This window comes from Plectropomus leopardus, chromosome 11, assembly GCF_026936395.1.
Source record: "Plectropomus leopardus strain MGB_pleo_1.0 chromosome 11, ASM2693639v1, whole genome shotgun sequence".
NCBI lineage: Eukaryota > Metazoa > Chordata > Actinopteri > Perciformes > Serranidae > Plectropomus > Plectropomus leopardus.
The window spans coordinates 37,930,131-37,957,869 of record NC_142186.1 but is presented as its reverse complement, the minus strand read 5'-3'; the positions used below and the strand labels follow the sequence as shown (position 1 = coordinate 37,957,869).

Below are 27,739 nucleotides of genomic sequence, written 5' to 3'. Positions count from 1 at the left end.
GTGAAACGCCTGTTTTTATTTGTATAAATCGTTTATTTATTAGCGACAGTTTGTTTATAAACACAGTGATGATGTCGGCGGCTGATCGTCACGCTGTTGGTGAAAAATCACTTCTGTAATGTGGACCACGTTTACATCGGCTGAAGACATTTAGAGATTTGATTGTCTCCGTTTACTGAAATTGCTTTTTCATCTGCGTAAACACTTCCTGTCCAGCCCTCGCAGGACGCTTCACTTCCTGCGAAAAACAAACAAACAAAAACACTCAAGCTCAGAGAAAAATCTGATTGGTTAACAAAGCGTTAAACCGACTAATGAAGAGTTAGAGACGAAATAAAATGACTAATAGATTAACGGCCTCGCTTTAACCCTTTGTGTGACCTCAGTGTTTCTCTGAATCGAGCTCGGCGTACCTCCTCCTCCAGGTGGAGGGCTGCACCGATCGGACGGGCTCTGAGGCGGCGGGCGGCGCTGAGCGTGTGGACACGCCTGCAGGTCGTAGCAGCCTAACTTATTTTGTAACAAACAGACTTTGTACTAATTTTGAAATAAAGAGTCTTTGATACAAACGTCATCTCTGACTGATTTATTCTGAAGGTTAGTGACGTGAGCAGAGGACAGAATATTTACAGAGAAGAAGAGACAGACAGACGGATGTCTGATTGGCTCTCAGCGCGTCCGTCAGAGCGCACCCTCCGACAGAGCGGTGCATGCTGGGAGTCCAGTGAGAGAAGAAGCGACAGGAAGGAAACAGACGAGTGCATAGTGTTCTGGTCCCAAACCTCAAACCTTCGCCGACCGGCCGTCCGCCACCAGGCACGTCTGGTGATCGTGTGACTCTGTGGGTCACGGGGAGCTGCAGGCCTTCGCTGGCGCCCGGTGGGGGGGGGGCAGGGCGGAGCGGCCAGTCTCAACGCTTGCTGAGGCTCCAGAGGGGGTCCAGGCTGCTGAGCGGGTCATCCCCTTCCTTGCTTCGCGCACTGTGGAGACCTTGACCCTCCGCGGGCTGCAGGAAGCTCTGCTTCGTCACCCGCTGCTTCCCCCGACCCCCCCCCTCCATTGAGAAGGCCTCGGGCGCCAGAGCGGCCAGCAGCTCCAGGGACGAAGGCGCCGTGGCAGGGGGAGGCGGGCTGACGCCGGGCACCACCTCTAGGGGCGGCTGATGGTTGGCTGCTGGTGGCGTGGAGGGGGAGGCGATATTCAGGCCATTGGGGGTGGCGGCGGGGGAGTGGGGTGGGCTGAGGGAGGAGGGGGCTCCACGGGGAGTCAAGTCCTGGAGCGGCTGGCTGTCACCAAGAGAGAAACGGCGCCCACCGGCTCCTCCATGGCAGGGTCGGTGGCACTGGGCGGCCGGATGCTCAGCTTAGCGATGGTGGCCTGGATGGAGCTGATGGGCATGTCTCCACCCAGGACGATGTCCTGCTGGGACTCCTGTCTCGAGTAAGGCTGCGGAGACCAGAGACATACGAGTCAAGACAAAGACAGAAAATAAAATAATATCTGACTGACGACTAATGAAAACTACAGAAAAACAAGCTACAAAGTAACTTAACAAACTGAAGACAGTCCCCAGAGTTGGACTTGATTTGTAGTTTTTTGTAGTTTGGACTGTCTGTGCCACAGAAATAAAAAACTACAAATAAAGTCAAACTCTGAGGACTGTCTGTGCCACAGAAATAAAAACTACAAATAAAGTCAAACTCTGGGGACTGTCTGTGCCACAGAAATAAAAACTACAAATAAAGTCAAACTCTGGGTACCTCGTCATCCATGGGAACAATCAGCTGAGCAAAATACAAAATAAAATGTAAAAAGAATAAACTAACATTTATTTTTTTCCAACATATTTCCCTGACGTTTTACGACATACTATTTTGTGACTTTTTAGATGACATACAAATTTTTTTTTTGACATACTATATAATGACTTTTCTTACAGTTTGATTTTAATATATATATATATATATATATATATATATATATATATATATATATTTGTTTTTGTTTTGTTTTGTGTATATATTCAGCTGTGATGTGTGTGTGTTTATTCAGATTGATCTGTTCTTTTTTGTATGAATTCCTGTTTGATTTGATCAAGGTGTGTATTTATGTGATTGTATGTATGTACGTGTGTATGTGTATATGAATGTTTACATGCGTGTGTGCATATGTATATATAAGAAATGGAAAAAAGGGGTGGGTGGGATTTGAGTATTTACTTCCTCCTGCTCCTTTTTGGACGTGAAATGCTGATGTTTGTTTACTGAATATGTACGGTGGGCATCTGATGTTTTTGCTCATATTTTTTTTGTCTTATTTTATCTGCCGTGTTCAAAATAAAGATGTACTACTTAGGACATATTATCATTTTTTGTCTTTTTGTTGTCATACTACACTGATATTATACTGACCTTCTTTTTTAAAAAATTTTGACGCACTATCCTATGATGTTTAAAACTTTGATGAGGTATGTGTTTTTGGTTTTCTATGTACTATACTATGCCCTTTTTTAACATACTATACTGTGACTTGTGACAGTTTATTTTATTTTTTCTACTACATACTATATTATGACTTTTTTTACATACTGAGTTTTTTTTGAGTTTTCTATAAGACTTCTTTTGAGAAATTTAGGGGTTTTTTGTTTTTTCAACATACTATTTTATCATTTTTTTCTGACACACAAGACTATGACTTAAAGAAAATCTTAAAAGCATTCTATGAGGTTTGTGTTTTTGACGTACCATACCACGACTTTTTTTGAACATACTGTACTTTGACTTTTTAGTTTATTTTCAATATACTGTGCTATGACTTTGTTTTTTTCCAACATACTATATGCTAACTTTTTATTTTTTAACATACTATACTATGACTTTTTAAAGTATTTTTTTATGACATACTATGACTTTTGATGTAGTTTTTTTATAACATACAATACAGTGATTTTTTTAAATTTTTTTTTGATGGAAATAATTTACTATGACTTACAACATATGGCTTTTTAGGGTTTTTTTTCAAAATACTATACCGTGACTTTTTAAAAAACTCTTTACCACATGAGGTTTTTGGGCTTTTTTTCAATATATTTAACGACTTGTTTTGAACTTACTATACGCGAGTATTTTTACGACATACTACACTATGACTTTTATTGTTGTTTTTTTCAGCATACTACACAGACTTTTTTAAAGTTTTTTTTCCAACATACTTTTCTTTTACATACTTCATGCCTGCGGTGATGGAAGTTTCTATTTTGGGCTGTTTGTGTTTCTCTGCAGTGAAAGGGTTAACCTGAGAGTCAGTCTGACCTTTGTGGCTGCAGAGTTGGTGTTCCTGCAGATGGTGGTGGCGGCGGCGGCGGCGGCGGCGGCAGTGGCAATGCCGTGTCTCTGCAGGACGTGTTCAGCGTGCTTCAACACAGCTTCATAACAGAACTTGAGGTGGAGCTGCGCGCACACACACACACACACACACACACACACACACACACACACACACACACACACACACACACACACACAGATCAGTATAAAAGGATTTTTTGGACATGAACTCTCCTGAGTTTACGGCTCTGGTTGAACTGATGTGCGTCAGCTGGATCGCAGGTCGTCGCTCGGATAGACTCAGCAGTCACATGACCGTCACGTGTTATTACTGTGATCACACTCTGATCTTCCACCAGGAGCAGCGCTGATGCCGCCTCACCTTCTCCTGCAGCATATTCTTCCTCTGCTGTCTCATCTTCTTCACCAGCACAGGGAGCTCCGGGATCCCATTTCCCGCCTCCAGCTCCTGCAGCGCCGCATACAGCAGACAGAAGGCGCCAGTACGTCCCACACCAGAGCTGAGACACACAGAGACACATCTGATCATGTGAGTCAGCTGAGACACACAGACGGACACCTCTGATCACGTGACTCCTCAGCATCTCCTCTGTTTTGATATATTATATATATATATATATACACATACACACACACACACTGAGGCGGCGGCTGCAGCCTCACTGACAGCTGCTCACAGCTCCTTACTGATCGAGCAGTCCCTGACCGGACTGAGGGTGGAACAGAAGTTCGGGTGTCTGCAGCAGACGGACAGGATCGTCCAATCACAGCCGACCCTCTGTCTCACTGATAAACTACATGACTGTCGCATTTATCTGTGATCAGCAGAAACATGGCGGAGCTCTGACGTCCCTCCGCAGACACACTGAGGCCGTTCAGCTCACACAGAAAGGGTTCAGATTAACCCTCAAACTGCACAAACTGACACTGTGAACAGAAAATACGCCCAATGGAAACATGTCAATCTAAAAAACTCCCGTTAATCAGAATTTTTTTTTTCCTTTAGCATGACGTGGTATTTCAGGCAATGGTAAACAGCCATATTTGTCCAAACTGCAGTGAAACCCTTTTGTCTTCTTCTGCTGTGAAACCGCTGCCTGTCATGGAAATCCTGCACTACATCGTGTGTTCACCATTGTAGCAGTTTTCAAATTCTCAGCTGCTAATTTTATCCACTATATAGTACACTACAAAATACCCACAATGCACAGCAAATTTGAGTGTTCATAAGATGTACCCTGCATTTTACTCCCATATACAACAATGCAATGCGATCGTGTGTTTCTGTGGGAATAAAATTCCAGCATAGTGTCCGAAATCTTATTCAGTTATTCCTGATGTCGGTCACTATTTAATACACACAGAGAGGAAAGAGTGAAGGAATGATGCTATGCTGTGAGGTCACATGACGCTGTGAGGTCACATGATGCTGTGAGGTCACATGACGCTGTGAGGTCACATGATGCTGTGAGGTCACATGATGCTGTGAGGTCACATGACGCTGAGAGGTCACATGTTGCTGTGAGGTCACATGACGCTGTGAGGTCACATGACGCTGAGAGGTCACAGGAACTGGCTCCCTCATGATGCAGCAGGAGCTACAAGAGCTGTTATTGCATCACATAACTCTGAGAAAGTTTTTAACCCACAATTCCTCTGTGAAATCGTGGACTACATCTCCCAGAAATCCCTCATATGTGTCCGCTCCCACATTTAAGGGGCTCGCCTTTCCATCACGGCTCCATAACACGCCTACGTGGCCTCGGATTGGAAATAATGACGGCTAGTGCGGTGGCTGCAATAGAAATAAAGCTGCTGACATTTTGAACATCTGTCGCCATGGTTACTGGGATGTTATCAGAGGAGAAGTGGCAGAGCATCACTCAGTGGAAACACAGTCAGCTCCGTGAGTTTTATCAGTTTTATTAAATATCACTTCAGCTTTTCTGCAAATCTGCGACGGAAACCCTCCTGCAGTGACGTCATCAGCGTCACACACTCACCTGCAGTGCACCACCACAGGTGTGTGAAGCGGCCTCTGGTGGAGGTAGTGTCCGTGAACCTCCTGGATGAAGCTCAGCAGGCTGCTCTTGCTGTCAGGAAGACCTCTGATGAAGATATGAAGAAGATGAGGTCAGAATCAAAGCACCATCTGGTCACGTTAAATAATCAGGTTAAAGGTTGAATAATAAAAAACAGTGTTATGTTGGATGCTGAATAATACAAAGTGACATAAAGTTTGGCTTAAATAAAAACAAAATAATAAAGAATGAAATAGTACAAATAAAATAATAATGACTGATGGACAGCTCAGGCTAAATAATAAAACAAAATAATAGAGAGTAAAATAACAAAAATAAAATAATAAAGAGTGACATAAAACTTGGATTAAATAATAAAAGCAAAATAACAAAGAGTGAAATAATAAAAATAAAAATAATAAAGGCTTGAATAATACAAAATAAGATAAACGATGTATAGCTCGGGCTAAATAAAAAAAGAAATAATAAAGAGTGAAATAATAAAAACAAAAGGATAAAGAGTGGCATATAGCTTGAATTAAATAATAACAATAAAATAATAAAGAGTGAAATAATAAAAACTAAATAATAAAGAGTGACGTACAGCCTGGTTAAATAATAAAAACATGACAATAATAAAAGGTGAAATAATAAAAAATAAAATAATAAAGAGTGAAATAATATATGGATATGGTAGTCTGCAGCACCGGGGCCCCTCAGGGGACAGTGCTCTCCCCCTTTCTCTTCACCCTGTACACTTCAGACTACCACTACAACTCTGGGAGCTGTCACCTCCAGAAGTTCTCCGATGATACAGCCATCGTTGGGTGCATATCTGAGGGGGACGAGCGGGAGTACAGGACCGTCATCACGGACTTTGTCAACTGGTGTGAGCAGAACCATCTCCAGCTCAACGCCAGTAAGACAAAGGAGATGGTTATTGACTTCCGCAGGAGGAAGACACCCCAGACTACACAGGTGAACATCCAGGGTCTGGACATTGAGATGGTGGAGACCTATCGATACCTGGGTGTTCACCTTAACAATAAACTGGACTGGTCTAATAACACAGATGTCCTGTACAAGAAGGGCCAGAGTCGTCTCCACCTGCTGAGAAGACTGAGGTCCTTTGGAGTGTGCAAGACTCTGCTCCGGACATTCTATGACACTGTGGTAGCATCTGCTCTTTTCTATGCAGCGGTCTGCTGGGGAGCAGGGAGCACAGATCGGGACAGAAAGAGACTGAACAGACTGGTCAGGAGGGCCGGTTCTGTCCTGGACTGCTCCCTGGACACCATTGAGGAGGTGGGTGAGAGGAGGATGTTAGCAAAGCTCACATCCATCATGGACAACCCCTCTCACCCACTGCATGAGACTGTGGGGGCTTTAAGCAGCTCCTTCAGCAACAGACTGAGACATCCACCCTGCAAGAAGGAGCGCTACCGCAGGTCATTCATCCCATCTGCAATAAGACTCTATAACATCAGCATCACTGGCTGATGGGAACAAAACTGGCTTCATCCAAAATTCATCCCAGAGTAATTTGCACAACAAATTTTTGTACTATTCTCTAATCCATCTTTTGTGTACATACTATTCTATTACTTAATTATTATTATGTGTACATACCCTATTTCCTCTATGTACATACTTATTTTATTACTTATTTATTGTTATTGTTATTGTTATTGTTATTTTCTTTGTTACATTTCACTTTTCTTTTTTCATGCTGCTGTAACATTTGGAATTTCCCCCAATGGGGGATCAATAAAGGAATATTCTATTCTATTCTATTCTATAATAAAAAATAAAAAAGTAAAGAGTAAAATCATAAAATTAAAACAATAAAGAGTGACGTACAGCCCGGCTAAATAATAAAAACATGATAATAATAAAGGGTGAAATAATAAAAAACAAAATAATAAAGAGTGAAATCATAAAAATAAAACAGTTAAGAGTGACGTACAGCTCGGGCCAGGAGGTGAACTGCAGGTGGACAACGGTGCGTTTCAGGCTCTGGTCACGGTACTGCAGGCTGATCATTCGCTCCACATGAGTGGGCGTGGTCTTCTGCGTGGTGAGGCTGAGTGTGATTGGCCCCTGGGAGAGCTGCTGGCCGCGCTCCGTCGGGAAGTAGCGCACGACTTTCCCCTGAAAGACAACGAGACCGAGTTAGAGACAAAAAACACGGCGCGTCCTCCATCAATCATTCTCCATTTCCTGCAACAGGCCGCTGCTCTGAGCACCGTTCACACACGTTCTTATCAAGACTTTTCCAGGACTTCAGGACTGACGGTTTTATTTTGGCTTAAGGGGAGGCCTTACAACTTTAAATGGCTGGAAATTATATTTTACTTTTATTTTACTGCCATCTTTTGAAGAAAACAGATTTTCTTTAAAAAAAAATTTAAAAAATAAAATCTGCCACTTTGGTATTCTTTAAATAAAATAAAATAAAATCTTTAAAGAAAAAAATTGGTCATTTTTTTCTTAATTGTTTTGGTGATTTTTAAAGAATCCATGCCCTCCAAACCGCAGGCCACATTTATCAGACATAAATTGAAAAAACTGAAATTACTGCTGGTCATTCAAATTTGCAACAGTCCTTGAACACTCCATGTGTTATTACACAAACAGACAAACAAACAAACAAACAAAACTCCATGACTTTCCCAAACTTTCAGGACAAACCGTGATTCGTTACTGATGAAGACCATGTGATGTGACTGAAAGCTCTGAAAGGGACTATATGGACTTTGAACTCGGGGCCTCATTTTTAAAGTCCCAGCTTACAAATGTCCGAACATGAAAATTTAAGATCCCAAATATCTGTATGTTACCGAGGTAACCGCGGGTCTCTAAACACACGCCCCTCTGCCAAGAACCTGCCGACCTCCTGACGCCCCATTGGCTATCAGAGACCTGCTGATGAAGACCATGAGAGGCGACAGAAAGCTCCAAAACACTGAAGGACTGAGGACGTTTCCTCAGTGACCTCGCAGAGACACAATCAGAGACACAATCAGAGACAAACTTGAGACGTTACCTTCTCTACTTCCTGCTCCGACACCAGCATGACCACCAGCGACACCTTCTGCTCGTACACCATCAGCCAGAAGTCGGCCGCCGTGCCGGTGAGCGGCGCCTGCGTGGCGATGAGGCGGGGGCAGTACGGCGACAGCTCCTCCACATAGCTGGCGTTGATGTAGTCGTCTTTGCCGGATTGCAGCACCACGCGGTTTAGGTCGTATGGCATGACATCCTGGTGGCGGTTCTTCATGGTGTAGCAGCGGGCGATGGCGATGGACAGCTGGCGGGCGTCCTTCTCCTGCTGGTCCTGCAACTCCTTCCAGCGGGCGTCGAGCACCGACAGGCCGCCCTCCCCGTCCGACGGCCGCTCCAAGGACTCCACCTGCGCTCGGAAACGCTCCAGCTCACCGTGCAGGCGGGCCACGCGCTCCGGCGCCTGGTACGGGTCACCCTGGATCAGCAGGACACCCTGCGAGCTCTTCTTCCGCCGCTCGCCGTCCTGAGGGTCGGCCTTGGTGGGCTGCAGCACGTTCGGGGGGGGCTTGGTCCCCCCCGGCTGGCTCTCGGGACTCGAGGACAGCAGGTCGTCGGTGCTTGAGTTCTGGCGCTGAAACAGCGAGGTGGAGGGGGGCACAGCAGACGGAGAGGGGAGGGAGGGCGGAGCGGTTCCTGTGGGGGCGGGGCCCGCCGGGGGTCTCTGCTGGGGGGTCAGACTCAGAGATGAGGGTCCTGGAGAGGGGAGGGGTGGGCGAGGGGAGGGAGGGGCGGCACTGGGGGCGGAGCCACCGAAGGAGAGGGTTGCATCATGTGCTGAGGGGGCTGCCATGGCGGCAGGCTGTGGGGGCAGCTGGGGGCCGTTAGAAGCGGGGGTACATAGCGGTGGGCGGGGAGTGGGTCATGGGAGAGAAGCTGCAGGGGGCAGCAGGCTGTGGCAACAGAGGAGCCCCTCCGGGTAACACCCCCGAGAGCCAGGGGCGGAGCCTGAGGCTGGCCGGGCATCCTCAGAGGCTGGGGGCTGCCCAGGGTGGGGGGGCAGGTGGACCATGTGAGGCTGAGAGGCAGAGGGAGGGTGGGCCGTGGGGGGGCAGGTAGTTCTGAGAGGCTGGGGGAGGGGGCTGACTGGTGGGGGCAGCTGAGATCTGGGACCAGCTGAGATCAGCATCTGGGGTGGGGGGCAGCATGTGCTGGTGGGGGTCCAGGGGCATCTGAGGGTGGGGGCGAGGCAGGTAGGGCTGAGATGCAGGGAGGGCAGGCTGAGAGGTAGGGGGTGTGTGTGTGGGGGTCTGGGCATCATGTGGGGGCAGGTAACCGTGGGGGGCTGGTAGCTCTGAGGGATCTGATAACCATTCTGATGCAGCTGAGTGGGGAACTGGTACTGGGGTGGGCACCAGGCTGGGGGGGTACTGGGCTGAGGGGGATACCGGGCTGGGGGGACTCTGGGCTGGGGGGGACAGCAGGCTGGGGGGCATGTATCCATGGGGGTAGGCCTGTGGAGCCTGGAGGTGAGGGGGGGCAGCCTGGTAGCCAGGCAGGGGACCCCGATGGGCTGAGGGCACGACTGTTTGTGCTGCTGTGGGGGGCAGGGGTCTGGACGGGCGTTCAGGCGGGGCATGAAGTGGGGGTAGGCCCCGGCTGGGGGGCACAGAGTACCCGGCTGAGGCTGGGGGTGCGTGGCTGGGGATGGGGGCCTGGATGCTGTCCACTGTGGTGGTGGAAGGCCCAACTGGGGTGGGGCCAAGGGGCCGGGCTGGGGAGCCTGAGGAGGGGGGGGGCGGTACCCTGCCTGGGTGGGTAACTGGGGGGGCATCTGAGGGTTTATTTGAGGGGGGGGCCCGCGCTGCAGGGGCCCCGACGTTGGAAACTGAGCGATGCGAGCAAGCAGCTCCGGGGGGGGCAGGTTGGCAGGGAAACGGGGTACGGCGGGCCACGGCAGAGAGGCCCCCAGGTTAGCAGGGGGGGGGCCGAAGGCTTCGGGCCCTGGCAAACGAGCGGGGGCGAAGGAGGGGAGGTCGGGAGGGAGGCTGCAGAGCTCCTCTGGGAGGTCGCCCCCCAACGCCAAGATGGCGGCGCTGAGCTGAGCCAGCTCGGGGTCGTCCAGGCCGGAACACGCAGAGTCCACGTCCGCCACCTTCAGGGTGGGCTTTGCTGCCGTGGGCCGGGCGGGGGGCTTCTTCAGGCTCTCTCTGAGGACGGACAGACCGGGGCGGAGGGGGTTAATACAGTCATGGAAAACCTGGAAAACTCCTGGAATTCTGTTTTCAAAAATCTGTGTCCCCTCACGCAGTGTCCCTTTATAATCCCTCTGTGACTGTTTCTGTGAGTTAACCCTTTATAATCCCTCTGTGACTGTGTGTGTGTGTGTGTGTGTGTGTGTGTCTAGAAGTTAACCCTTTATATTCCCTCTGTAACTGTGTGTGTGTGTGTGTCTAGAAGTTAACCCTTTATATTCCCTCTGTAACTGTGTGTGTGTGTGTGTCTAGAAGTTAACCCTTTATATTCCCTCTCTGTGAGTGTGTGTCAGACCTGTCGAGGGCGGGCCTCCTCTCCTCGGCTCGGCTCTCACACAGGCTCTTGGCTCGGTCCAGCAATCGCGATGCTTTGGCCTCCAGGTCCTCATAAAACTCGCGGCCCTCCTGGGACTTCTTCATCAGGTCCTCGTAGGCCTCGTAGGAGCCCACCAGGCCCTGCACCGTGCCGTTCCACTGCTGCTCCGTCTGGCTCAGGCTCTTCCTCACCGAGGCATACTGCACGTTGGCCTCCGTCAGAGCCTTCAGGATGTTCTCCTGCGCCGCCAGGTTCTGGTCTATGTACACTTTCACCTGCTCGTACTTCTTCAGCTGCTCCTCAAAGATCCTCTGCAGGGACACAGCGCCACCATGCTCACTCCAACTGCAACCCTGAACCACGTTACAGACCCTCTGACTGCTGACCCTGAACCACGTTACAGACCCTCTGACAGCTGACCCTGAACCACGTTACAGACCCTCTGACAGCTGACCCTGAACCACGTTACAGACCCTCTGACCCTGAACCACATTACAGACCCTCTGACAGCTGACCCTGAACCACGTTACAGACCCTCTGACCCTGAACCACGTTACAGACCCTCTGACAGCTGACCCTGAACCACGTTACAGACCCTCTGACTGCTGACCCTGAACCACGTTACAGACCCTCTGACTGCTGACCCTGAACCACGTTACAGACCCTCTGACTGCTGACCCTGAACCACGTTACAGACCCTCTGATCGGGCAAACTGTGGTCTTACCTTCATGTCGGCTCTCTCTGTGGTGACAAGGGTGGAAGTGATGTCATCCTGCTGGATGAGGTCACGCAGCTGCTTCTCCAGAGAGCTCCTCTGCTCCCTCATCTCCTGAACCTTCCCGAGGATCCTCTTCATACACTGCAGCCCGGCCACCTCCTCTGCACAGACGACCCAACAATTAAGAAGTAATTAGTAAAAAGTTAAAGAAAACTACCTGAAATATAGCACAAAAAAGGAACACACACACACACACACAGTGTCTCCCTCACACACACACACACAGTGTCTCCCCCTCACACAGTGCTGACCTTCACTGAGCTGGGGGCGGGGCAGCGCCTCCTTCAGGACGTCCAGCGGCCCCCCCAGCAGCCGCAAATTGCTGATATGCAGGTTCATGGCTCGGTGCAGCTCCGTGTTGGTGAAGCTCGCCTTCTCGTGCGCCTCCATGTACTTCTCCAGGTCTCTGCGCACCTCCAACAGGGCCTGCACCTGCACCGCCAGGTGCACCTCCCCCGTTGAGGGGCCCCCCGCCTCCAGGAGGGCCCGCTCCCCGATCTCGTCCGCCTCCAGCACGTCCCTGATCTCCTTCAGGGATGACTCCACGTCAGTGAAGACACCAGAGAGACCTGCAGAAGACAGACAGCAGAGGACAGTCAGTGTTCACATAAACAACACTGAGAGACAAATGTGCATGTGCACACTCGTTATTGTGTGTGTGTGTGTGTGCATGTGTGTGCATGTGTATGTACCCTGCATGGACTGGATCAGGCTCTTGACCGTGTCCGGTCTCACACTCAGAGCAGCACACTTCTCCATGAGGACAGGAGGGATGTGACTGTACATGTCCAGGTTGTCCACAGACTCTGGCTCCAAACCAAGAGAGTCCATGAACTGCCTGCAAGACCAGACCAGTAACACAGGAGTCAGACCAGTAACACAGCAGTCAGACCAGTAACACAGGAGTCAGACCAGTAACACAGGAGTCAGACCAGTAACACAGCAGTCAGACCAGTAACACAGCAGTCAGACCAGTAACACAGCAGTCAGACCAGTAACACAGCAGTCAAGTCAAGTCAAGTCAATTTTATTTATAGAGCCCGTTATCACAAAACATGGTTTGCCTCAGAGGGCTTTACAGTGTCAACAGCCCTCTGCCCTCAGACCCTCACATCACCCGAGGAAAAACAAACAGTCCAACACACACACACACACACACACACACACACACACACACACACACACACACACACACACACAGGTGAGTCAAGTGTACTCAGGTTAATCAGGTGTACTCACTCAAGTGTCTCGTTCTTGCTTTCGATCTTCGCCATGACGTCTCTCAGCAGCTTGGCCTTCTCCTCACTGCAACACACACACACACACACACACACACACACACACACACACACACACACACACATCATCCCTCTGTACATGAGAAAACACAGTAGCGCTCTGAAAGTGAGCCTACCTGTATAAGGAGGACGCTTCATGGGCAGCCATCGGCACCAGTTTGGCGAACAGGTCTGGTCCGGTGACGGTGGGGTCTGTGGGGTTTACTGGGAGAGCTTTCACCAAGGGCGCACCTGGAGGACACACACTGGTTTAACTGGTTTCACTGATCTGACATGCTGGTTTGTAGACTGAGCAGCTGAGCAGACTGACGGTCTGATGTCACTGAGGCAGATCAATAATCATCCATTCATTCAGTCATTTCAGCATTAACGAAAGGTCAAAGGTGAGTAGCTGCAGGTTTTCCCTCCTCAGTCAGACCTCTGACCCTCTGTTCCAATCTTTCCACTCACTCACTGACTAACATACTGACTAACTCACTGCGATCAGCTCTAGACACCGTTGCACCCTTCAAGAAGAAAATAATGAAACAAAGAAAATTAGCCCCATGGTTTAACCTCCAGATTCGCAAATTAAAACAAACATCGCAAAAATTTGAAAGACATTGGCGTTCGACCAAACTGGAAGAGTCCCGTTTAGTCTGGCTGGACAGTCTTAAAGTCTATAAGAAGGCCCTCCGCCATGCCAGGGCAAACTATTATTCATCACTAATTGAGGAAAACAAAAACAATCCCAGGTTTCTTTTCAACACTGTAGCCAGGTTGACTCAGAGTCACAGCTCCATAGAGCCCTGTATTCCTTCGGCCCTAAGCAGTGACGACTTTATGAATTTCTTTAATAATAAAATCCATCACCTCTTACCCTCAACTGACCTGACCCCGAACTCAGATAGCCTGAATATGGCAGCAAGGCCCGAAATTTATCTAGACCATTTCTCCCCCATTGACCTTCATCAACTCTATACTTTGGTTTCTGCATCTAAGCCATCAACATGCCTGCTAGACCCCATCCCAACTAAGCTCCTTAAGGAAGTTTTACCTTTATTATACAACTTTTTATTAGATATAATCAACGCGTCTTTATTGACAGGTTATGTACCCCAGTCTTTCAAAGTAGCTGTCATTAAACCTCTTCTAAAGAAGCCCACTCTCGATCCTGAGATTTTAGCTAAGTATAGACCGATATCTAATCTCCCCTTTATTTCTAAAATCCTTGAGAGAGTGGTTGCTCATCAGCTCTGTGACTTTCTCCGAGACAACAGTTTATTCGAGGACTTTCAGTCAGGCTTTAGAGTTCATCATAGCACAGAGACGGCACTAGTAAAAATTAATGACGACTTATCGCTTCTGACACAGGTCTGGTCTCTGTTTTAATCCTATTAGATCTCAGTGCTGCATTTGACACCATTGACCATCAAATCTTACTGCACAGACTTGAAACCTCAATTGGCCTTAAAGGAACGTCACTAGCCTGGTTTAAGTCATACTTATCAGATCGTTCCCAATTTGTTCACATCAATGATCAACCCTCCGCACATACAAAGGTCTGCTTTGGAGTGCCACAAGGTTCTTGGACCAATCCTTTTCACTTTATATATGCTTCCTCTAGGCAACATAATTAGAAAACATTCCTTAAATTTCCATTGTTATGCTGATGATACGCAATTATATCTATCTATGAAACCAGATGAAACTGATCAGCTATCTAGACTTCAAACATGTCTTAAGGATGTAAAAGCCTGGATGAGCCGTAATTTCCTGATGTTGAATTCAGACAAAACTGAAGTTATTGTTCTTGGCCCAAAACACCTCAGAAGCTCCTTTTCCAACAATTTAATTTCTCTAGATGGCATTACCTTGGCCTCTTCCTGAGGTTTCTTCCTCTTTTTTTCCCCCGTTACAGGGGTTCTTTTTGGGGAGTTTTTCCTTGGGTGATGTGAGGGTCTAAGGGCAGAGGGATGTCGTACACTGTAAAGCCCTCTGAGGCAAACCATGTTTTGTGATAATGGGCTATTTAAATAAAACTGACTTGACTTGACTTAACATACTGACTAACTCACTCACTGACTAACATACTAACTCACTCTGACTAACATACTGACTAACTCACTCACTGACTAACATATTGACTAACTCACTCACTGACTAACATACGAACTCACTCACTGACTAACATACTAACTCACTCACTGACTAACATATTGACTAACTCACTCACTGACTAACATACTAACTCACTCTGACTAACCTACTGACTAACATACTGACTAACTCACTCACTGACTAACATGCCAACTAACTCACTGACTAACCCACTCACTGACTAACATACCGACTAACTCACTCACTGACTAACATACCGACTAACTCACCCACTGACCAACATACTGACTAACTCACTCACTCACTGACTAACTCACTCACTCACTGACTAACATACTGACTAACTCACTCACTGACTAACATGCCAACTAACTCACTCACTGACTAACATACTGACTAACTCACTCACTGACATACTAACTCACTCACTGACTAACATACTGACTAACTCACTCACTGACTAACATGCCAACTAACTCACTCACTGACTACCATACCGACTAACATACCAACTAACTCACTCACCGACTAACATACTGACTAACTCACTCGCTGACATACTAACTCACTCACTAACATACTGACTAACTCACTCACTGACTAACATGCCAACTAACTCACTCACTGACTACCATACCGACTAACATACCAACTAACTCACTCACTGACTAACATACTGACGAACTCACTCACTGACTAACATACTAACTCACTCACTGACATACTGACTAACTCCCTCATTGACTAACATACCAACTAACTCACTCACTGACATACTGACTAACTCCCTCACTGACATACTAACTCGCTCACTAACATACTGACTAACTCACTCACTGACTGACATACCAACTAACTCACTCACATACTAACTCACTCACTCACTAACATACCGACTAACTCACTCACTAACATACCGACTAACTCACTCACTGACATACTGACTAACTCACTCACTGACTAACATACTGACTAACTCACTCACTCACTCGCTCGCTCGCTCAGAGTGGACGCGCGCACGCGCACACACACACACACACACAGTGCAGCAGGTTGTGGTACCTTTGACGGAGGTGAGGGTCTCCAGAGATGGGACCGTCTCGTGGTAGATGAAGTCGTTGTCCTTTTTGGCAGAATTAAACCTGCAGGTCAAAGTTAAACAAAAACACTTAAAATACTGACTTTGATCACCAGTTAGACCCCATTGGAACACCAGTTAAGACCCCAGTAAAACACCAGTAGGACACCAGCTAAGACTCCAGTACAACACCAGCTAAAACTCAAGTAAAACACCAGTAACATACCAGTTAGACCCCAATAAAACACCAGTTAGACCCCAGTAAAACACCAGTTAGACCCTGGTAAAACTCCAGTTAGACCCCAGTAAAACACCAGTTAGACCCCAGTAAAACACCAGTTAGACCCCGGTAAAACATTAGTTAGACCCCAGTAACAAACCAGTTAGACCCCAGTAAAACACCAGTTGGACCCCTGTAAAACACCAGTGAGACACCAGTTAGACCCCAGTAAAACACCAGTAGGACACCAATTAAGACCCCACAAAAACATCAGTAAGACTTGAGTTAAAACACCAGTAAAACACTTGTGAGACACGAGTTGAGACCCCAGTAAAACACTAGTAAGACACCAGTTAAAACCCCAGTAAAACACCAGTGAGACACCAGTAAGACACCAGTTAAAACCCCAGTAAAACACCAGTGAGACAGCAATTAAGACCCCAGTAAAACACCAGTAAGACACTATTTAAGACCCCAGTTAAGACACCAGTAAAACACTCGTAAGACACCAGTCAAGACCCCAGTAAAACACCAGTAAGACCCCAGTAAAACCCCAGTAAAAGACCAGTAAGACAACAGTTAAGACCCCGGTAAAACCCCAGTAAAGGTCAGTGAGACACCAGTTAAGACCCCAGTAAAACACCAGTAAGACACCATTTAAGACCGCAGTAAAACCCCAGTAAAACACCAGTGAGACACCAGTAAAGACCCCAGTAAAACCCCAGTGAGACAACAGTTAAGACCCCAGTAAAACACAAGTAAAACACCAGTGAGACACCAGTAAAGACCCCAGTAAAACCCCAGAATAACACCAGTGAGACACCAGTTAAGACCCCAGTAAAACACCAGTGAGACACCAGTTAAGACCCCAGTAAAACACAAGTAAAACACCAGTGAGACTACATGAAAACGAGGACTGTGACTGGTATCTGTGACTGGTTTTTGTGGACTGTGACTGGTATCTGCAGACTGTGACTGGTTTTTGTGGACTGTGACTGGTTTTTGTGGACTGTGACTGGTATCTGTGGACTGTGACTGGTATCTGTGGACTGTGACTGGTTTTTGTGGGTGTGCTGCTCACTTTCCCCCGATGACGTCCATGGTGAACCTGAGGGCCTCCTGCACGCTGTCAGGTTGACCCTTTGGGACGGAGAGGAGACAGAGGACAGTTCAGTCCAACAGGAGGACACAGGTCTCACACAGAGACAGAGGACAGTTCAGTCCAACAGGAGGACACAGGTCTCAGACAGAGACAGACAGAGTTTACCTTGGCCAGTTTGATGGCTTCAGTGAGTTTGTCCAGGGAGCTCTGCAGGTACGCCAGCTGATGAAGACACAGACAGAACGGTGATGTTACAGATGTAACGACACATTGCCAGGCAGTCAAAAATCGACAGAAAATATGTGAGATTTTTATCGGTGAAATGAAAAATGAACCGTGATACTTTTTCTGAACAGCGGAGGGCGTGATCTGCTGCCTTTGCTTCCTCAGTGTGCTATGTCACTACGTGTTCAACGTGCTTCCTCACGTCCGAGACTAGACACAGCTCGCCAACGTAAATAAGACGAAGCAAAGGCTCTGCGACGGGCGATATTGGAACAGAAGACGCTCCCTTCAGTTTCATTTTGGAAGTGTGGCTGATTCCTCACGTCAGAAAGAAAGAAAGGCGATGCAGCATGAGAGCCGGCATCAGGAGCTCCGGTCCACCCCGCCTACGTACGTTACTCCTTAATGACGACTACTCGGCCAAAAAAACAAACAAACAAAACAACTAACTGGCAAAAACACAAACTACACGTCAAAACCTGACGAGCTGCAGCCCTGCTCAGCCAAACGAGTCCAAGAGCCAAAGAGAGAGCCCAGCACATCACCCACGAGAGACAAATGACACACTTTGCTCTTCAAACTCTCCCTCTCTGCTTTCCAGCAGACCTTTAACCCTTTAACCTTTTAACCCTTACCTTTCCACAGCAGCCCCCTCTGTCCCAGTGAAAGGGCTTTTAACAGCTGGGGACATTGTGAATGTCCAGAGATGCATTCATAGCAGAGTTTGTGTTTTGCATTTATACCTCAGAAATAAAAAGAGATTCTTTAATTTACTACAGAAAAGAAGAGAAAATGCAGCATTTTTTTAATAATTCTGAATAAAAAAAAAACAAAATATTTTTATATTTGTAATCTTATTTTTCATGTAAACATCATGCGATAATAAATAAATAAATAATAGACATAATCATGAGAAAATCATACCGTGAGCCCAGTATCATGAATTGTATAGAATCGTGAGTTAAGTGAATTGTACATCCCTAGTGATAATACTAATACTATTAACAACGGCTGAGTGGATAAAGCAGGAGCCCCATGAATAAAGGCAGTGTCCTCGCCTCAGCGGCCTCGGGTTCGACTCCCGCTCGAGGCCCTTTCTCTTCCCCCCTCTCTCCCCACATCACGCTGTTGATCTGTCCTATCTAATAAAGGCTAAAATGCCAAAAAAATCATTAAAAAAAACTGATAATAATGATAATATTAGTAATAATAATAATAACAATAACAGAGCATGTGCGGGCCGGAGTATCAGCTGACATGCAGCGTGCTGCAGTCTCGGCTCAGAAAGGTTTCAGAGTTCTTTGTAATGGTCTCACAGAGAACGTTAGTGAGTGACGGTCTGAGAGGACAGAGACGGAGACAATTATCTGATTTTTTTGGACATCAGCTGTGGGAGTGAATCCACAGACGCAAACTGACACAAACTTTGTCATTTTTATCACTGAAAAAACCCTTTAAGATCAGTAAAAATTAAAGAGGAGAAAATAATTTGTTTTACTTCAACCAAACTATGTGTGTGTGTGTGTTTTGTCTGTGTGAGTGCGTGTGTGTGGTCCTACCCGCTCTCCATACTTCTGCTGCTCCTCCGCCTGTTTTCCCATATGGAGCTGTGGAGAGAAAAAAGCCTGTCAGCAGAGAACCAGACACACACACACACACACACACACACACACACACACACACACACACACACACACACACACACACACACACACACACCACCACACACACCAACACACACACCAACACACACACACAGTACTTTGAGTTTTTAGTTTGTCTCATTCACTGTGTGTGTATCTGTGTGCACAGTCTATGGTGTTACTGTTTGTGTGTGTGTGCGTGTGCGTGCACGGTCTGTGGTGTTACTGTGTGTGTGTGTATGTGTGCTTGTGTATCCGTGTGTATAATGTGTATACACACTGTGGGTTCTGACACTCACGTGTGCGATGGAGGCAAAGTAGTAGATCTTCATCTGAACCAGTTTCTTCCAGTCCTTCTGGATCTTTCCCAACATGGAGGCCGTCTCAGAGTTCTCCAGAGCTCTGCACGCGTCCTTATAGTAATCCACCACCTGCAGAACCACACAGAACCACACAGAACACTGTCAATGTTCTGTCAGCACACGCACACACACATACATACACACACACACACACACACACACACACACACACAGTGTGACGGTTCTGTCAGGTGATATTTGATGTGTGGGTGTCTGAAGGTGAGAACTCTACCTGAGCGCTGATCCGAGCAACCAGGAAACTCTTCCTGTTGTCCAACATGGACTTCTCCAGAAGACACTCCTGAGCCTGTCCCTGTGGACACACACAGTGAGGAGACATGTTGCTGTGTGTGTGTGTGTGTGTGTGTGTGTGTGTGTGTGTGTGTGTGTGTGTGTGTGTGTGTGTGTGTGTGTGTGTGTACCAGCATGAGGTTGATGTTGAGGTTGAGGATCTGGTGGCTCATGTCCACGCTGAAGTTGTGGCTGAAATGGTCTCTCAGGTAAGAGAATGCTCCAGCAGAGCACTGGAAGTGTGTGCAGGACACCTTCATCCCCTGGACACAGAGACAGACACACAGAGGGACACAGAAACAGAGACACACAGAGAGAGACACACACACACAGAGGGACACAGCTTTACAAGGCATGTCTTTATTTTCTTTACTAAATTACTGAGAAAATGTAGCCATAAGAGTATCTGTAAGCAGCATCGCTTTCAATAGGCAGTACTGATAAGAGTATCAATAAGCAGTACTGATAAGAGTATCAATAAGCAGTACTGATAAGAGTTTCAATAAGCAGTACTGATTAGAGAATCAGTGAGCAATATTGATAAGAGTATCAATAGGTAGGTCTGGTATTTATAAAATCGTAATAATATTATCTCTTCCTGCCAAAATAAATTATCACCTTGTCTGTTTGACACATTCATGAGCTTCAGAAAAAAGATCAGAAAATATTATGTTGACTGTAAAAGCAGAGAAGGCCAGAGCAACACCTGAGGTCACAGAGTCACAGAGTTAGCGTTAAAGAGACACAGAGTCACAGAGTTAAAGAGACACAGAGTCACAGAGTTAAAGAGACACAGAGTTACAGAGTCAGAGTCACAGAGTTAAAGAGACACAGAGTTACAGAGTCAGAGTCACAGAGTCACAAAGTTACAGAGTCACAGAGTTAGAGTTAAAGAGTCACAGAGTTACAGTCACAGAGTTAGAGTTAAAGAGTCACAGAGTTCCAGAGTTACAGAGTCAGAGATAAAGAGACACAGAGTTACTGAGTCAGAGTCACAGAGTTACAGAGTCACAGAGTTCCAGAGTTAAAGAGTCACAAAGTTACAGAGTCAGAGTCACAGAGTCAGAGTCACAGAGTCACAGAGTTGTTAGAGTCAGTGTTATAGAGTTTGAGTTAAAGAGTCACAGAGTTACGGAGTTGGAGTTAAAGAGTCACAGAGTTACAGAGTCAGAGTTACAGAGTCACAGAGTCACAGAGTTGTTACAGAGTCACAGAGTTGTTACAGAGTCAGAGTTACAGAGTTGGAGTTAAAGAGTCACAGAGTTACAGAGTCAGAGTTACAGAGTCAGAGTTACAGAGTTGGAGTTGAAGAGTCACAGAGTCACAGAGTTGTTACAGAGTCACAGAGTTGTTACAGAGTCAGAGTTACAGAGTAGGAGTTTAAGAGTCACAGAGTTACAGAGTTGAAGAGTCACAGAGTTACAGAGTTGGAGTTAAAGAGTCACAGAGTCACAGAGTTGTTACAGAGTCAGAGTTACAGAGTTGGAGTTAAAGAGTCACAGAGTTACGGAGTCAGAGTCACAGAGTCAGAGTTACAGAGTTGTTACAGAGTCACAGAGTTGTTACAGAGTCAGAGTTACAGAGTTGGAGTTGAAGAGTCACAGAGTTGTTACAGAGTCACAGAGTTGTTACAGAGTCACAGAGTTGTTACAGAGTCAGAGTTACAGAGTAGGAGTTTAAGAGTCACAGAGTCACAGAGTTACAGAGTTACAGAGTCAGAGTTACAGAGTTGAGTCTGACTATTACATGACCTTCATCAATCTGCACGCAGCAGCAGAGCGCTCGCAGAATGGCTGATATCCAATACGGTAAACAGAGCCGCTGAACGAGGAGCGATCCAAACATTTCAAACATTTCACCTCACCGCGCAGGTGCGCGCGCGCGCGTGTGTGTGTGTGTGTGTGTGTGTGTGTGTATTACCTCCTCAGACACTCTGTTGTCCATGGCTCCCAGCATGGAGTGAAGAGCTCCTGCAGAGGACACACAGATTATTACAGATATATTTACAGATTATTCGTTGGTTAAGGAGCAGCAGCCTCTGATCTGAAACCTGAACTGTAACAGCTGTGTGTTGATCTGTAACAGCAGTGTGTTAATCTGTAACAGCAGTGTGTTAATCTGTAACAGCAGCGTGTTGATCTGTAACAGCAGTGTGTTGATCTGTAACAGCTGTGTGTTGATCTGTAATAGCAACGTGTTGATCTGTAACAGCTGTGTGTTGATCTGTAACAGCAGCATGTTAATCTGTAACAGCTGTGTGTTGATCTGTAATAGCAATGTGTTAATCTGTAACAGCTGTGTGTTGATCTGTAACAGCAGCGTGTTGATCTGTAACAGCAGCGTGTTGATCTGTAACAGCAGTGTGTTAATCTGTAACAGCTGTGTGTTGACCTGTAACAGCTGCGTGTTGATCTGTAACAGCAGCGTGTTGATCTGTAACAGCTGCGTGTTGATCTGTAACAGCTGCGTGTTGATCTGTAACAGCAGCGTGTTGATCTGTAACAGCTGTGTGTTAATCTGTAACAGCAGGGTGTTGATCTGTAACAGCTGTGTGTTGATCTGTAACAGCAGCGTGTTAATCTGTAACAGCAGTGTGTTGATCTGTAACAGCTGTGTGTTGATCTGTAACAGCAGCGTTTTAATCTGTAACAAGACTTCAGGCTCACAGTCTGACCATGTGTCCAAGCCGTCAGGAAGTGACGCGGCGGCACAGCGACTCACCCAGGTTATAGAGGATGCAGGCCTGCTCGTAGCTGATGTCATCGTGGACAACTGTTTTTCCAGAGAAAATTTCAGTCCTGCACACACACACATAGAAAAAAGCCTTTTAATACACACACACACACCTTCCTTGGGTGATGTGAGGGTCTAAGGGCAGAGGGATGCCGTACACTGTACAGCCCTCTGAGGCAAACCATGTTTTGTGATAATGGGCTCTATAAATAAAATTGACTTGACTTGAATTGACTTGACACACACACACACACACACACACACACACACACACACACACACACACCACCGAGTCCAGTGTGTGTGTGTTTGTGTCAGCAGCACTGACAGTTACAGTCCATATACACACCACTTACAGTCCAGCTACACACCAGTTACAGTCCAACCGTGTGTGTGTGTGTGTGTGTGTGTGTGTGTGTGTGTGTGTTACCATGAGATGGGGACGGCGGCCTCCTGTCCTGTCCCCATGGGGACTCGGCTCTGCAGGTAGTGCAGCTGACCGAAGTATTTCCTCAGAGTGCTGCAGCCCTCGAAGTCCCTTGTCACGTTTACTGCACTCTGTCACACACACACACACACACACACACACACACACACACACACACACACACACACACAGAGCGAGGTGATGGTTGTGTAGTTGTGTAGTGTGTCCTCAGCCTCTGGGACACAGTTGGACATTAAATGTCTGCAGCTTTCAGGACGAAGAAACTTGGTTACAGAAAACATCCTGCTGTCATTTTCTGTGTTAAAGTGTTCAGGAGACAGTGGACGTTGGTCTGAACTCGTCCTGTCTCTGCAGGTGTCCGTCAGCACCAACCTGTCTCAGTGTCTCCAGCTTCTTCAGCTGCTCGTTGTAGTTGTCTGGATTCTCTCCATAGTTCTTCAGGATGAACTGAGGACACACAGAGACAATGAGGACACGATTAGACCTTCAGGATTGTTTTATTGCAGATCAATCTGCAGGTTTTTGTCCCGATGAATCAGTTAATTATTTGTTCATTAAAAGTCAGAATACATGAAAATTGGTCCTCAGTGTCTCTGAAAATTTCCTGTTTTGTCCAAAGACAGTTTATGTCACCGAGGAGGAAATTTTCACCTTCTGTCTTCAAAAACTCATCACAGCAGTTCATTATTGTTTTTAATGACCAGCTGCTGAGTCAAATATCTGACAGCTGATAGTGATTCAGAGAGGCGTCCATGTTTAACTGCAGCAGAGTGACGCAGAGGACAAAGATCTGTCCTCAGTCTAAAGGAGGTTACATGGGGTCAGCAGATAAACAGCAGCAGGACGTTTCTGTCCTTTTCGAGGACAACAGAAACCAGTATCACGCTGCTGTCCCCGTCAGGCTGATGGCTCCCTATAGCCAGAAAACAAAGATTTGATTCTGTGAAAAAATGTGTAAAAAAAACAACAACAAAAAAAGTCAGACTTCTTTGTAGGCGCTCTCTCTTTCTCACACTCACACACAATCACTCACTCACTCACTTACTCTCTCACACACACACACACACACACACACACACACACACACACACACACACACACACACACACACACACACTCCAGAAAAGATTTGTGCTGAGTCACTGTAAGGCAGTCACACGTGGAGCCAAACATACATGTTACACTGTCTCATTTTAGTCTCTTTTCTTCTTCCTGTAGTGATAATTGTGTGTGTGTTGATGCATGTGTCCTAAATGTAGTCCAGATTGTGTATTTGAGTGTATAATCAGTGAATTTGCAGCTCAGCTCCTACAATAAGTCTAAAATACGCTGTGGAAACTAAATAGTTACATTCAGACTGTTCAGGTCCAAAAATGCTCCATTGAAACCCATTCAAACTGACATTTTTGATCCCACAGCCATCAGAGCAGAAAAACAGGACTTGTATTATTTCTGGGTGTCATTCTGGGCTTTTGACTCTGAATTTGTCATTTTGACTATTTTCCACCTGATGAGGTCATTCTGACCATATTTGGCATATGGAGGAAATACATGCTATTTCCACTAGGTGACCTGTCACAGTCAATGTTTGTTTGTTTATTTATTAAGATCTCCATTGGCTTCAGCATAGCAGAAGCTATTCTTCCCCGGGTCTATACAGTTTACATAATGACAATACAAAGTTACACATTCACACATTAACTCAAAGTTTAACACAAACACAAAGAAAATAGACAGGCTCCAATTGAATCTATCATCATCTCACAGATAAATGTCATTATTTAACATAAATCTAACAGATAGCCCATAAAATACTGGCTCATTAATTAATCACTGAAGTTTATTTTTAAATAGTATTCTTTTAGCCTCGGTCAGGGAGGCAGACACCGTTTCAACTTTTAAGGGTAGACTTAAGACCTTCCTCTTTGATAAAGCTTATAATCAGGGCTGGCTCAGGCTGCCTGGACCAGCCCATAGTTAGGCTGACATAGGTTTAACCTGCCGGGGGACTTCCTCTGATACGCTGAGCTCCTTTCCTTCTCTCAATGCCGCCATCAGAAATCATGCATGTCTGTTAACTGCATTGCCATGTGCAAGCTTAGCTTAGCTCTGTGATAGCCATGTGGTACTCTCACTACCTGGGGCTCGCGATTACAGAGCCGGGTCTGTTGAACTGTACTACGCTAATCCTGTTGCCTCTCGAGAGCGTTCCTGCTCCCTTGTTTCCTAGTTTCCCTGGATCCTGGCCGTAACCTTGACTGTGCCTGACCGTGGTGATAGCTGTGCTGATGCTGCGACCCTGCCTTTGGTTGTGCTCGTGCTGTGGCTGTACTGATTCTGTGCCCCCCGCTCGCCCTGATCGTGGTCTGGTCCTGGTTGCGCCGATGCTGTGTGTGTGTGTTGTGACACACCTAATAAACACCATCAAAGAGTACTTCAACCTGATGTCAATGCTGCTGATAATAGGTGACATATCCCAGGCTGTCAGCAGCAAAAAATAATCGACTGAGCATGGAGGATATTGAAATAATCCTTTTTTTTCCCATCTTAACGTATAGTGACATTGTGACAAAAACCTGGCATTTAAAGGGTTAAAATTCTGTAAATTAATGAGTATTTGCTATTTATGATTAGGACTGATGTTGGTTAAAAAATAAACTCAATGAAAGTAAAATCATACTACTGTATAATATCAGGCTTTAACAAAAAATATTTTTAAGGCCTTATTCTGAAAAGCTCATTGTGTGTGCAGAGCGATGTGAGTGTGTGTGATATTAAAACGGGCCCTAAGGGGTTAATAATAATCAACATGTTTTTTTAAAAAACAAAACTTTTAAAGCAAAAACACATCGCCATTTTTTTTACTTTAATCAGTCAAATGGCAAAAAAAAAAAAAAAAAATTAACACACACAGCAACCCCTTCCCTCTGATAAATAACGAACAGTCCCTCGGTCATGCCCCGGTGCTCGGTTCTCAGCCGGTTAACGTGCAGCGGGTCCTGTCTGTATACAGCGAACAACTGCTGCTCACCTGTTGTTCTCAGGTGACTTCAGGTGACTTCACAGGAAGTTACCGGCGGTGAGGGCCCTGGGCCGCTGCTCCCGGTCTGCCCCGGCTGCTGACTGGGTGAGCAGCCGGAGCAGAGAGCAGATTAGCGGGCTGCCGCCGGAGCTCTGGCCGCAGCTGTTAGCTTGTTGTTAGCATGAAGCTAACGTTAGCACCGGGGGCGGAGGCCGGTCAGACGGCCGGAAAACTGTCCAGCAGTCACCGACAGACCCCCGGCCTCTCCCTCTCGGTGTCCCGGGGCCTGCCGCTCCCTCCTGGCCGGCTGTTTACCGACTGTAATCCGTGTTTGTCCCCCCCGGCGGCCCGGCGCCGCCTCCCCGCCCCGCTCACCTGCCGGACGGTCGGACCGAACTGGAACTCTCCCGCCTCCTTCAGGTCCAGCCAGATCATCGGCATCCGGGGAACCGCCTCCATCGCGGCCGCTCCTCACGCCTCTGACAGTGGGGACGGTGTGGGACGGGGTCGGTGCTGTCTGTCTGTCGGTAACGCGATCCAAAAATTTCCTCCAAACAACCAAACAACCGTGTCATGGATCTACCGGAAACTGGGACAGCGTGTGACGTCACCAATTAATACTGCGGGGGGTTGTGGGAAATGTAGTCAGGAACCATCATGGCTATTTTATTTACTTCGTCTTATTATGATTATGATGATGATGATGATGATTATTATTGTCATTATTATTATTATTGTTATTAACTGCTGACATAACACATTGTTGAAGAAAAATCCTATACTCTTGATGAAGCGATGAACGGTGAATTAACTTGATGTATAGTTAAATAACTTAACTCAGTCAGTAGTGAATGAACTCGGTGCGCCTCAGTCGTCCTTACTTTGAGTTTATCACACATATCTGATCATGGACAGAGACATACCAAAAACCGAGAGTAACAGAAGAGTCGTTCAGCTTTAAACTGTACATTTCACTCGTCTCACAGCTGCGCCTGTGGACAAAGGGTTAACACCTACCGGAGACACAGCACACAGTGCTATTACTCATGATGACATTCACATTATTAGGAGATTATTTTCTATGACACACATGTACATATCTGTGTTTTTCATATTTAAACTGTGACATAACCTGTGTAACATGACTGTGCAGTTATATCAATATATACATACATATAAATATTACACACACGTGTACACACAGTCACATACATATATATGTATTTATATACATATATACACATTCATATATGTGTGCTGATATATGTATGAACGTGTGTGGGTGTATGAATACACACATGCCAGAAAATACAAAAACATTTCATCAGACTTAAAGAATCATTAACGTTCACACAAAAGCAGCAAATCCTCCAAACTGCTGAATGGTTCATATTATTGATTACTGGGAGAGTTGTTCATGATGTGTCTGTGGACTGATTAATAAATCTAATTGTCAGTATTTTGGGGGAGCACTCAGTCCAAACAGCACCTCTGTC

At 46.4% G+C, this 27,739-nt stretch overlaps 1 protein-coding gene across 1 annotated transcript; it reads right to left on the bottom strand.

The window, feature by feature from the left end:
* Positions 1–571: 571 nt before the first annotated feature.
* Positions 572–26,853, bottom strand: ptpn23a (protein tyrosine phosphatase, non-receptor type 23, a). The gene is given in 32 exon segments (XM_088084868.1): positions 572–1,302; positions 1,305–1,446; positions 3,312–3,449; positions 3,709–3,847; positions 5,351–5,455; positions 7,335–7,519; positions 8,415–9,263; positions 9,265–9,352; positions 9,354–9,407; positions 9,409–9,567; positions 9,569–9,674; positions 9,677–9,767; positions 9,820–10,142; positions 10,145–10,581; positions 10,922–11,253; positions 11,668–11,822; positions 11,973–12,290; positions 12,414–12,559; positions 12,961–13,026; positions 13,136–13,250; positions 16,182–16,261; positions 17,499–17,557; positions 17,685–17,741; positions 19,304–19,351; positions 19,687–19,818; positions 19,982–20,062; positions 20,172–20,303; positions 21,961–22,010; positions 22,762–22,838; positions 23,204–23,331; positions 23,594–23,668; positions 26,619–26,853. Coding segments are annotated over 32 exon segments (5,343 nt in total). The 5' UTR covers positions 26,703–26,853; the 3' UTR covers positions 572–910.
* Between the last annotated feature and the right edge of the window lie 886 nt (positions 26,854–27,739).